The sequence below is a fragment of the Oncorhynchus keta genome, chromosome 21, assembly GCF_023373465.1.
Source record: "Oncorhynchus keta strain PuntledgeMale-10-30-2019 chromosome 21, Oket_V2, whole genome shotgun sequence".
Classification (NCBI taxonomy): domain Eukaryota; kingdom Metazoa; phylum Chordata; class Actinopteri; order Salmoniformes; family Salmonidae; genus Oncorhynchus; species Oncorhynchus keta.
Genome location: NC_068441.1, coordinates 14397956 through 14410678, shown reverse-complemented (window position 1 = coordinate 14410678; position 12723 = coordinate 14397956). Strand labels below are relative to the sequence as shown.

The window sequence follows — 12723 nt, the reverse complement described above, 5'->3', positions numbered from 1 at the left end:
ATGTTTACACTACTGTAGTCTGCTGCTGGAACTGAATGACTGCAGTGCTTTAGAGCTGTGATCTCACCAGCTCATTGTTGATTATGACTAACTTCACAATCACAACGTTAATCAGATTTCCGATGCTGGGATCCTTGTAGATGGAAGACACCTGAAGGGAAAGATTATAGACACTGTTTTTTTATCAATACATTTCAGTCTCCGGAATACACGAACCCCTTAGGAGTCTACTCAATCAGTGGTTCAGATATTCTAAATCAACATGCAGTTTTAAGGGAAGAAAAACCTGGACTCATAGTCCTATTTGAGAGGTTGATTATGGCTGCAGTCAGATCTTGTAGAGAATGCAGACGGCCAGGATCACAATAAAGGCTAGTTTAGTTACCCCATAGGTGCTGAGCCACAAACACCTGAAGAAGCATTTATTTGAAGTGGACAGGAGGATGCCATCTATGCAACATACCTGAGATTATTTTTACACATTCATCAAAGCTCTCAGACAGATCCACCTCATGCTGCCCCTCTCCTGACCATTTGAACATTTTGTTTACTCCTTCCCCGGGCTGCCCTTTCTCTCTGAGCCCTCTGCCTCCCTGCCAATGTCCCGGGACAGAAAATAAGATAGCCCCCCTCCCCTACAATCAAAGTAGCTGGCTGGCTCGCTTGCGGTCGGTTAACGGAGCAGAACTTACGATAGACATTAATGTGAGTATGTAGTGCTGAAGGTTGCTCCCGTGATGTTCCACCATCTTGCTGTCTGCCACCACCATGACTTCTACAAAGCGGGGATAGGAGAGGAAGCGCTTTGATCTCCTGTGAGGTCCTGAGTCGCCGCTGCTGTCATTAGCCGGCCGTCTGCCGCTCTCTCTCTCTGTTCTGGAGAAGGGATCGGCAGTCAGGCCTGCAGACAGGTCGTCCAGGTCGTCCAGCATGCTGCTGCTACTGCTGGACAGCGGACGTCTCTTCACCTTGTCGCTGTTCCTCTTGTGTCTGTGTTTATGTCCTGGGAAAGAGATTGTCCAATGAATATAATACACACAATATGAACCAGAAGCTTATACTGCAAGCTGGGATCATAGGCTATTGAATTTATCATACAATCAACTCTCACTCGCTTCCTTGAAAGCCCTGTTTTCACTACTAGAGAATGCTTGTGAATGCTTCCAAAGTAAATATGCTGCTGCTCTTCTTTAAATATTATTGCTGAAGGAATGAGTCAAAATGAACGAGTTGAGGTCCAAGGGCCTGGAGAGAGAAGGAGTGAAGAGGAGGAGAGATGAGGGGGTGGGTGGGGTTCACTTTAGGTAAGCCTGGCACTCTGCCACACACCAAAGATGGTGCAAAGCCCCAACATCATAGACTGGTGTCATAGACTGGTGTCATAGACTGGATGCCAGACTACACTGACCTTTTGTTTTTCAGGGGTTGGAGGGTGACTTCTGAGTCAGATTTTAATCTTGAGATGACAACCAAACTCAATGGAGTAGCACCAGTACCTCTTCACTCTTGTTTTCTTAGAAGAAAGATCACTAAATCTACACCAATTGCAATGCAACACCAGTCATAGAAAAATGCCTCTGTCTCCAGCACAAAGGTTGAACTGTTTCTGTTCACCATGATTCTTATCAGAAGTAAACATATTCCCTTTATTGAAAATCCAGAGCTACAAAGGGCCTTTGTAAAAGCCAACACACGGTCTTATATTCATCCCCACTGGTTAAAAAACATACTCAAATGTATTTCTAAGACTTAATATTCAATGTACAGGTCATACAATCTGAAATGTAACACACACAAGCAAACACACACTCAGAGGGTTCTCAGGACCGAGGAGATATCAAACACCACTTTCCTCTCTCAGGAACCCAAACACTCATCCTCAGCTCCTAATCACCACAATCACACACGTCCCTGCCATTTCAATTTCAAATCCTTTGCTGTACACACACACACACACACACACACACACACACACACACACACACACACACACACACACACACACACACACACACACACACACACACACACACACACACACACACACACACACACACACACACACACACACACACACACACACACACACACTACCACAAAGACCCTTCTCAGATGTGAAAAACAGCTATGTGCAGTGACATGTCTTGCGTTTTACTCAAATCAATATCATTCAGCTTTATTTTCATAGTAATGAATAGTTAAATGTTTGAAGTTGGCATCACTTTCATACAATACAATATACACCGTGTCTTCATGGTACTGGGCCCATCGTGTTTTCTTACCAAAGGACCACAGGAAGTGCCAGAGTCAACAGGAACTTGTGGCAATAAACTGAGATTTGGCGATACTAGGAAGAACTTCCAAAATGATTTTCCTGTGCCTGAGCTGAAAAAGCATCTAGTTACAGTAGAACTTGCTTGGGAAATTAGAGGTGAGATGCATCCATATCCTGCCCTTTTCTCTTGGAAACATGAATAACCTCTGACCTTTTGCCCATAATGCATTGTAGTGGGCATTCCATCTGGATTCAACTCTCTGCAATCAGTTGTTCATGTGAGGTTGCTGTGCCACAATTTGTTTGACTGACTGATGGTGGGATCCTATGAGTGAATCCATACAGTTACGCTGTCAATCAGATATGTCAGTCACTGAAGAACCACTCATAATCTGTTATGCTGTATCTGCCTTACAACAAAAATGTACAACTTTGAAATAGTTCTTACTGTGTTTTTATGAGCCAAATTATGCTACTGCTTTACATCAAAGTCTAAATATGACATCACAGTAGTGTGGTTATGCCTGTAATAGTAAAATTACTATAAAATGACTAAGTTCCTATTGCAAATCATATACTGAAGTTTTAGGATATAATACTGTATATGACAGACAACGATTATCCATCCTTGCTTATATCTGTTGGAACTCGTTAAAGGCTGGGTAATGGGGGGGGTTATCAGGGAGACTGAGACACACACACACACACACACACACACACACACACACACACACACACACACACACACACACACACACACACACACACACACACACACACACACACACACACACACACACACACACACACACACACACACATTTGTTTCCACACGTAGCAGCTCGCACAGGGAGTCCCATTCTCTCTCATCTCCTCTCCTCTCAGAGCCATCAGAGTGCAGGAGCACCAAGATGAAGACACCAGATGAAAGTCTGTCAGTTGACTCAATGGAACTGACTCAGCTAGCCGTAGCTGTAGCTCTCTCTCTCTCTTTATCTCTGTGTGTGTGTGTGTGTGTGTGTGTGTGTGTGTGTGTGTGTGTGTGTGTGTGTGTGTGTGTGTGTGTGTGTGTGTGTGTGTGTGTGTGTGTGTGTGCGTGCGTGCGTGCGTGCGTGCGTGCGTGCGTGCGTGCGTGCGTGCGTAACACACCAAAAACATTCATCTCAGACCAAAACATGTCCATTGCACCTCTACTCTGATAATTGCAATGTACCTGATGTGTCACAAGCAGTGTCCTCCACGGCTGCCTCATTCTCAGAGGCTTTCTTTCTGTACACAATATGAGGTTTGGTGTGTTCTTCTTCATAGAGTTCTCCATTGTAACTGTGAAGGGGCTCCACAAAATATTCCCCTTCCGGTGACCTGAAAGTGCCAAGCTGAGGGGGAGAAAAAATGAGGAATTAGAATGGTTTGAAATAAGTGCAGTAACATTGGAGCGTACTGCATGGACACACTCCACAGAGGAGTGGAAATGGTCCTTGTCAGAGCCCCCACTGGCTTTGATTCACAGCTATTCATGTGATGGTTATGTGGTGAAATACATGTATTTGCATGCATATTAGTAAAATGGTCCCTGAAAAGAGAGGAAAAATGAGAAGAATGAGGCCTATGATGCCTATCAGAAAACAATGTGAGTCTTATTGTTGGTTTCTTGGCACCGTTTGCAGACTCGATGGAAGCCGTGTTACATTTCATAAAGCACAGGCAGTGCTACTAGTTAACGTAGAGGTCAAAGATACACCAGACATGTGAAGTGCCAAGCTAGGCAATGTGGAAACAGCACTTATTTCTAATCTAGATTGAATTGGACAATGCTGCACTGCGCAATGCCACAGACCAATAGGGTGGCCCACAGTAAGCCCAATTCACCATGAAAATATATTTCATTGTTTGTGTATGATGAAAAGATTGAAACCACCTCAAAGTAGTGAAAATGGAATCTCACAAATATACTGTAGGTCTGCTGTATGCAAAATGTAATGACTATTGGGAACATCCACAATTGTGCTCAAATGCACACAAGATATAATGACAACACCAACAATGACAACTATTGATTTAGTTGTGGTAGCCACTCGTAGTATTATGGAGGATGACTCTTCTAATATTAAAATGCAAAGTGGAATTGAAATGAAAAACAGAAAATTCTCAGCCTCATGGCAAAATGTGTAGAATAGCATGTGACAAGCTATAGAACTGCACAGGTCTCTTGACTAAATCAATGAATGGTTCTCAATTATCTTCTCAGATACCACCAGCTCTAGCAGAGGTGGCTCACTTTATTCGACTTGTCAATTAGCACAATAAAAACACCTATGGAATTTTAACAGCATAATATGGCTGACCAGCATAAAAAACCCAGTATGGTTCTTCAAAAGGATTTCCAAAGAACCTTCAGATTCAGAAAGGTTCTTTATAGAACCATTCTCCATAAAGGTTATATAAAGAACCAGGAAAGAAATGGTTCTATATAGCCCCAAACAGTGTTGTAACCATAGCGGAACATTTTTTTGGTGCTATATAGAACCGTTTTTAATGGCACCATAGTGCTTGCATTTAGAACCTTATGAGCATGTTTCTTTATTGAATCTTCTATATAGCATCAAAAAGGGTTCCACTATGGTTACAAGCCAAATAACCCCTATCTGGTACTATTTAGAACTATCATTTTTTTGTGTGCTAAATTGATTTAATAGCTCATCTCATGCTATTCTACACATTTAGCATTTATTTAAGCGAATTAAAGCTAAAATAGAGGTGTGTTGACTAGGCCTGGGCGGTATACGATATATACCGTATGCCGGGGTATTTGGAAATAGACATGGGATGTTGTTTTTAGTACCGTCAATAACATTAAAACAATTTATTTGAAGTCTTTTTTTATTATTATTTGAATATTTGTAGGTAATTTTGAAGTAAATACCTGCAGTCTTGTGCAATATGCTAGGAGATAAAGAAGATTGCGTCCTTAACTTCACCTGTCACGTCATTTTTCATTCTGAAGTTTACCGGTAGTACCCAGTCACGTGGTGTTTGTTTTCACACACACAACGACAAGAAACCGAAGCCTTGTGAGTCACTCACTGTTGTGCAGCACGCGCCAGGTGATCTAGTTAAAGTATGGAATTCACAACTAAATGTTGGATAAAGTTGTGTCTGTCAATTGTAGGGGTGCTCATGTTACTGGTGCGAGAAAGGCAGGTTGAGGTGGCAAGAGTCAGAGTAGTGTGGAAAGTGTCATATGCTGAGGCAGTGAAAAAAGTAGAGGAAGATGGATTAAGGTTAAGGCTGAGGGATACTGAAAGGTGTGACATTTGCTTCAGTAAGGTTGCCTTCTTAGCGTTCATAGCAATGGTTATTTACTGTACTGCAGAAATGGAATGTAAATCCCTGAAAATAAATGTTGTAGTGGCAGCTGCAGAGTAGTACAACATTTTGACTTCTGAAGAGTTACAGGGTGTGTTGAGTGGTGGTGTCTCGTCCTCCCAGGCCGTTGGCATGGTGCAGGAACAGATAGGGTCAAAGTAGTAGAATGGGGTAGTGGGTTTTTAAATGAGTGTAGGGTTAGTTGAAAGGTTGTTTATTTTCCCCTTTTTCCATTTTGGATCACAAGGTATAATGGATTTATACTATAGTCCAGTTGGGTGTGGTATTGCAACATATTGGATGCCAACTGCCATTAATAAATCCCACCGAAGAAGAAGACAACTAAATGTTTGCCAGCTGGACATCTTAAAACTATTCCAAATCAAATCAAATGTTATTTGTCACATGTGCTGAATACAACAGGTGTAGTAGACCTTACTGTGAAATGCTTACTTACACGTCATTAACCAACAATGCAGTTCAAGAAATAGAGTTAAGAAAATATTCAAGAAATATAATAAAGTCAATTTTTTTAAATGAAAAGTAACACAATAACGAGGCTATGTACAGGGGGTGCCGGTAGTCAATGTGTGGGGGTACTGCCTAAAATGTGCTAAATGTTCTGCAGTTGTACATTTGGTTTGATCATTTAGTAGCTCGTTGGCTATATGGCTAAGTGGTTAGCTTCTTCCAAAGTCAAGCTTCATTGGCCGGTAACAGCAGGGAATCCCCTCACGGATCAAGAACCTTGCTGTCTAATATTTGTTTTGTGCAGAAAACTGTGAGTAGCATTTTTGAGTTACTTGTATAACTTTATGAGCTGGGATGTCTCTCCTGAAAATAGTTTAGGTCAGAGACTGTATAAAATGTTAGCAATACACTCGTTAGCATTTAGAGTTCTCAATGGGATTCAACATGTACTTGTTAGCATTGCTAACCTTCAGATTACAACGGTTCAGTGAGGTTTGAAAACAGCTCCCTTTGTGTGCAGTACCGGTATTACCGATCCCGGTATGGCACCAGGTCGGGATGAAGAGATGGCAATTGGAATATCGCCCAAGCCTAGTGTTGACTGTGATAAAGGCACTGAATGATGAGCTGTCTTTTTTGCTAAATGAACAAATGAAATAGGCAGTGGCATGTCGAGAGCTTGGGACTATAAGGTTATATCTGCATTTCATGTCCAAATTGAGTTATTGACGTAGCCTTGTTCAGTTCAATTTTCTTCCTATATAGTAATCTAAATACCCCAATTCATGTTAAATTCAAACGAATGCAAAATAAAAATAGCTGACACCAATCAAACCAATTAGGGTTCGGAACTGTAACCCTCTGCTGCAGTCATTGACCAAAAGCACCCTCTTCAGCCTAATGGGTGGAATGTTATTCATATTTCATCATTCATCAAATAAAAGACAAATCCAGTGTTTCTATGTCAAACAGTTTTGTTACATTTCAGTCTTCTGTGATGTATATAAAGTGTAATATTGGGAAGCAAACTCAAAATGGAATAATGTCAACTCTATACCTGACATGGCACAGGTGTCTTCATTTTGTTAAGCCCATAACCATGTGTGTGTGGTGTATACTTTTGTTTCCAAGTAGATTTGTTTAAGAATACCAATAATCACTCTGTGTGACCTTGATTTATCCCACTGCAGTAAAAGGTTGAAGGCAATTACCTCAGAATAATATTTTTGCAGATTGAACCTTATAGTCCCAAGCTCTCATGTTGGTGCGTATAGCCATAGAAGCACAGTGGCATATGCCTCGATGCAGTCATATTGGTGGCTTATTGGGGTTGTGGCTTTCAGTTAGTTCTTCTGGCAACCCATCCCATGAGAGTGAATGTAATTCCAGTTAATCTGTTCTGTTATACTTAATGAAATCTGACTAACCCAGTGCAATGCGTGCTATGAATTACAGTACAGAATTACAGTATATCTGATGGTGTTTGCATGTTTAGGTAAAAAGACAAACAATGTCCCGTTTGGAACACTGACAAGTAAAAGAGCATTAAAAAAATAATGTATTTTTTTCTCAATCTGATTGGGTGGGCCTGGCTCCCCTGAGTGGATATAATTCATAATGTATCAGTGGTCATATACCTGTTTCCAACTGTTTCCCTGTGAATAGGTCCAGAGCAAGTAAAAGTCCTTAGATGTATATGAATGAATAGCCTATACATACGTGAATCATTGTAACTTTCTAATAGTGCATTTTATTGGCTTGAAACACACCAATAGACCAACATGAACTTGTTTTATTTTAATGTCAAATGATCTCCAAGCCTACTAGGCATATGGTGCAGGCGATTTGTGGTGACCTCAATGATAATCAATGATAATCAATGACCTCAATGATAATCACATTGGGAATTTAACTGTTATTACTACAATCTATAAATCCCTAGTGAATTTCAACTCCACGCAACCTCATGCATGCATGGGGATTATGTCCCTGTCTGAGACTCAATCGTGATGACGTCAGTACCACTGGCGCTCCCTCTGCACTGATGTGCGTAACGTAGGACGTCACTGGTTACCGGAGAAGCGTGCATGACACTGCATGCAGAGTATGATGGCTGAAGTTGAATGGGACAACTAGGCTCAAAGTTATTTATGTGAGCAGCTCATTTACATGTGAAGTGGTCAGGGATAGAAGAGTTAACATAAATGGCATTCTCTCACTAACAGTCAAACCACTTTTAAATCGAACACAAACGCACACGGCTGGAAAAGCGCGTTTTGTGCAGAGGTCGAAATCCACTCCATTACAGCAGTCCAGGGTAAGGTTCCCCTTATGTTCTCATGTTGTCATAGTATTACAACAGCTGTATAAACTATTTGCATTAAAGTTTCATATCGGGTCAGATAACAGGTGCGCCTATCATAGTGCAGAGAAACATTGTATCACACTGTATCAAGGGAGGGCTACTCAAAGTGCTTGGACTCACCAATCCAGAGCAGAGACTGATGACTGCGGTGTTCTCCGTTTGAGCATTCACATGTCCTTTATAGAAGCAGTGCTGATACTCCGTATCCTCTTCCGTCTCCTCCTCCGGGCTGAAATCCGTTATGTTAACTATAGGTGCTCCAAGTACTGTCACAGTGTAGAGCGGAGCGATAAATCCTGACTCGGGCGTCAGGTTGAGGTGATAGTTCTGTCCAAACGCAGATATTTTGTAATGGATTGATGGCAAGGCCCATTGGTCAGAGGAGTTGCCTGGGCTATCCTCCACACTACGCTTTTTCCTTTTGAAGTGCACGCTCGTGGGAAAGTTGTCACCAGCTTCATTCACTCGCTCCGGAGTTACAATCTCATATGCGCCAAGCTGCGAGGAAATTTCAGCTGGAGAAGAAACCCATGGTATAACGTGTATAGAATTAGCAATGTTAATTGGCTAATAATAGGCTTATAATAATAACAATAATAATAATGCTATTTGCGTTAATTACATGTGCCTCTGTGAAATGAAGTCATTCAAGAAACATAAGACCATTATAAAAGCATTCCAAGTCATGTGCTTTGCTGATACGGAAAAAAAGTCATTCATTCTCAGTCTGCCGGTTAGCCTACAACATAACACATCACAGGGTCATTTCTTTTGTGGCAAGTCGAAATACGTTACCTTTTCTTGAACTCAATAGCGATCTCCCCGTGGATGACACTATATTCAAAAAGTCAGGGAGAAATAGCAAAAACCCTAGTCCCCAAAACAGCATATGCATGATTGTCCACGTTAAGTAGAAAGCGCCACCCCGAATATTGTATTCCTCCTTCACTGCCGGTGCTCCGGTCACTTGGGCTTACCACCGTATTCAAACTCTCAAGTGCGCGCCACATCCAAATCGATTATCCTTGACTCTTCCGTGGGGGGTTTCTCACCGGTAACGTGCGTTGGGTCGTGAGCGGTTCGCAGATACCCTGGCGAACATGCTTACTGCAGAGAGAAGGGTCGGAGAGACAACTGTGGTGGGCTACACTGCACACACCACAGACTGCTGATGTGGGGGGCGGGATTAGTGAAAGGTGCATTACTGGAGCACGCCCTTTTGAACAAGCCACTCCCGTTTCTGTGACATACATACAGAATTCACGGAGGCCTATAGTATGATTGTGTTATCACTGAAATGACTTGAGTTAAACATCTTCAATAATGATTGCTGGCGGGGGTGGAGATGTTCTTTAACTGGAAACCATGAAGGAAGTACAGCTTGATAAGCCATGAGACATTGAATTATTTGTTATATAAAGGCATTATAAAGGCATCACTTACTGTTTACTGATGGCCTTGTTAGGATACATCTTCCTCCTGACATTAGCCTACATGCTCTCCTTTGTATAGACACTGAGATCTAAGGGTTCTACTCCACGTCTAGCCTTCTACTGAATCTACCTCATTCACTGTGTCTTTACAAATTAGGATTTGCTGGGGTCATTACATTTAGAATTGAAAGTCATTGAATTCCTCTAAATGTCTCCTCTCAACTCACCTGGAAGGCTCTGTCAGCTCAGCTCTGTCAGCTTAGGACATGAAGAAATATGTTTTCACCAGGCAGTCATGTACTTCAGATTAAAACTAGTCTAAATATCCTTGTTACAACACTGACCAGGGCTAGAATAGTTGAACGTGTAACATAGATGCCACTAAGCACTGCTTAAACACTCCCTTGGTTTGATCAGTGTGTCACCACTGCAACCAGTGCACCACAACACTAGATTCAAGCATTTCTCTACACTCGCATTAACATCTGCTAACCATGTGTATGTGACAAATAAAATTTGATTTGATTTGATTCCTGGTCTCCCAGAGTACGTAGTGATAAATGTTAGCAGATGGGACGTTACAGCTAATTTCTTTGGTACGATCAACACGCATGACCATTATAACCGTTTACATGGTTTGCAGGTGCACACCTTAAACAATAGCCTCATAGGAAATGCCTGTGGTGGACTCAGAAAAAAAAAACATTGCAGCTTAACCACAGGAGCTTTTTTGATGGTAGCCAACCAGCTTGTACAAAATGTATGTTGGTTAACATACAGCATGAAGTTCAAACCTCTATTAATTCATTTTGTAAATCATGACTTATTTTTGTATTTTAAATAATGAGAAAATCTGTTTGATTATATGACTCAGCAGATTAGATCATTAGATACTATAGACGTCATGCTTTGTTAAGCCAATCTGGGACCAAACTCAAAGGCATACAGTATACATACACTACATGGTATATGGACACCTGCTCGTTGAACATCTCATTCTAAAATCATGGGCATTAAGATGTAGTTGGTCCCCCTTTTGCTGCTATAACAGCCTCCACTCTTCTGTGAAGGCTTTCCACTAGATGTTGGAACATTGCTGCGGGGACTTGCTTCCATTCAGCCACAAGAGCATTAGTGGGGTTGGGCACTGATGTTGGGCGATTAGGTCTGGCTCAGGGTTGAGGTCAGGGCTCTGTACAGGCCAGTCAAGTTCTTTCACACCAATCCTAACAAACTATTTTTAAATAGAACTCGCTTTGTGCACGGGGGCATAGTGATGCTGAAACACGAAAGGGCCCACAAAGTTGGAAGCACAGAAACGTCTAGAATGTCATTGTATGCTGTAGCGTTAAAACTTCCCTTCACCTAGCTCGAACCATGAAAAAAAAGCCCCAGACCATTATTCCTCCTCCACCAAACTTTACCTTTGGCACCTATGCATTCGGGCAGGTAGCGTTCTCCTGGCATCCACCAAACCCAGATTTGTCGGCGAGTTTTAAACCACTCCAGGCGATGCCTGGCATTGCGCATGTTGATCCTAGGCTTGTGTGCGGCTGCTCGGCCATGTAAACCCATTTCATGAAGCTCCCAACGAACAGTTCTTGTGCTGACATTGCTTCCAGAGGCAGTTTGTAATTGTGTAGTGAGTGTTGCGGCCCGAGAACAGACGATGTGTACGTGCTAATACTCAGTGTAGTGGGTATTCTAGCCACTACCTTGCCATTGTAAAATGAACTGTTGTTAACTGCAGAGTGCATTTAAAATACCTACAATAGTCGCCTAGGGTGGTCTAGCGGTGCACATATACCGCTGCAGCATGGGTTTAAATCCCAACCACTGCAATTCCAGCACACTCTCTCCTCTATCTTTCCCACTGTCTCTCTATCCAATAAAGCATATACCTTGCACATGCAATCTCTCCAAACATGCAGTATGCAGACAGGCGCAATGCTCCCTCTGGATCTTCTTGCTGTTTTGGACTTCTTCCTCAGAACACACCATAAAAACGCACTGTTGGCCCAGTACAGTGGCACATCCTACTTCCAGGAACCCCTTTAAATGTAACCTGTCAATTACAATTATTCCATTCCCAAAACTCTCCATAAACCTTTTTACAACATAGGGGTCATGGGGAAGAGAACAAAAATACCCAGATAAACATTGCCACAAGACATTGCTTTCGGATTTAAATACAATGGTGGTGGTGCAGTTGACATGATGCTTAGCAGTTTACTTATTGCATAGGGTTGTATGTATTTCTCATTGTGCTGTTCTGAACAGGCTGTTCACCTACTGTTGGCCTCCCTCAATAGGCTGGTGGCAGGAGGTCATGGACCCCATGGTTATTCTCATTGGATAGTCACTGAGGTCAATGGAGCCACCTAGCCTGGCCTGGCTTGGGAAGGAACAGTAACAGGCAGCACACTGAGGGCAGCCTCCTCAAGACCGTGTAAACTTCATTTCCCCTCCTGTTCCGATGACGGCCGATAAGGTCTGAAAAGCTTGAATGGAGGCTGAATTCTGTCCTGGGGTTTCAAAGAGAGAAACCTAATTGCTTTTAACATCCCCCTTCCTCCCCTCATGACTAACTTCCTTGCCATACTGAACTTGTGTTGATTATTGGGTGAGGTCCATGTGTGCTGTGTTGGGACACCAGCAGGATATGTGCAGTTTCATTCCACTACTTCTGCACATTCTTGTGTACAGTGCCTTCGGAAAGTATTTAGACCCCTTGACTTTTTCAAAAACAAAATTACGTTACAGCCTTTCTCTAAAATGGATTAAATAAATACAAATCTACACACAATACCCCA

At 42.2% G+C, this 12723-nt stretch overlaps 1 protein-coding gene across 1 annotated transcript in view; it reads right to left on the bottom strand.

Moving 5' to 3' along the window:
• Positions 1-9619, bottom strand: part of LOC118399853 (A disintegrin and metalloproteinase with thrombospondin motifs 9-like) — a 73661-nt gene extending 64042 nt beyond the window's left edge. The window contains exons 1-5 of the mRNA XM_052473365.1: positions 9273-9619; positions 8598-8992; positions 3489-3651; positions 693-1003; positions 68-151 (exon numbers count right to left, since the gene is read on the bottom strand). Of these exons, the coding sequence (XP_052329325.1) occupies positions 68-151; positions 693-1003; positions 3489-3651; positions 8598-8992; positions 9273-9372 (1053 nt within the window). The 5' untranslated portion in view covers positions 9373-9619. The remainder of the gene's footprint in view (positions 1-67; positions 152-692; positions 1004-3488; positions 3652-8597; positions 8993-9272) is intronic.
• Positions 9620-12723: the final 3104 nt, after the last annotated feature.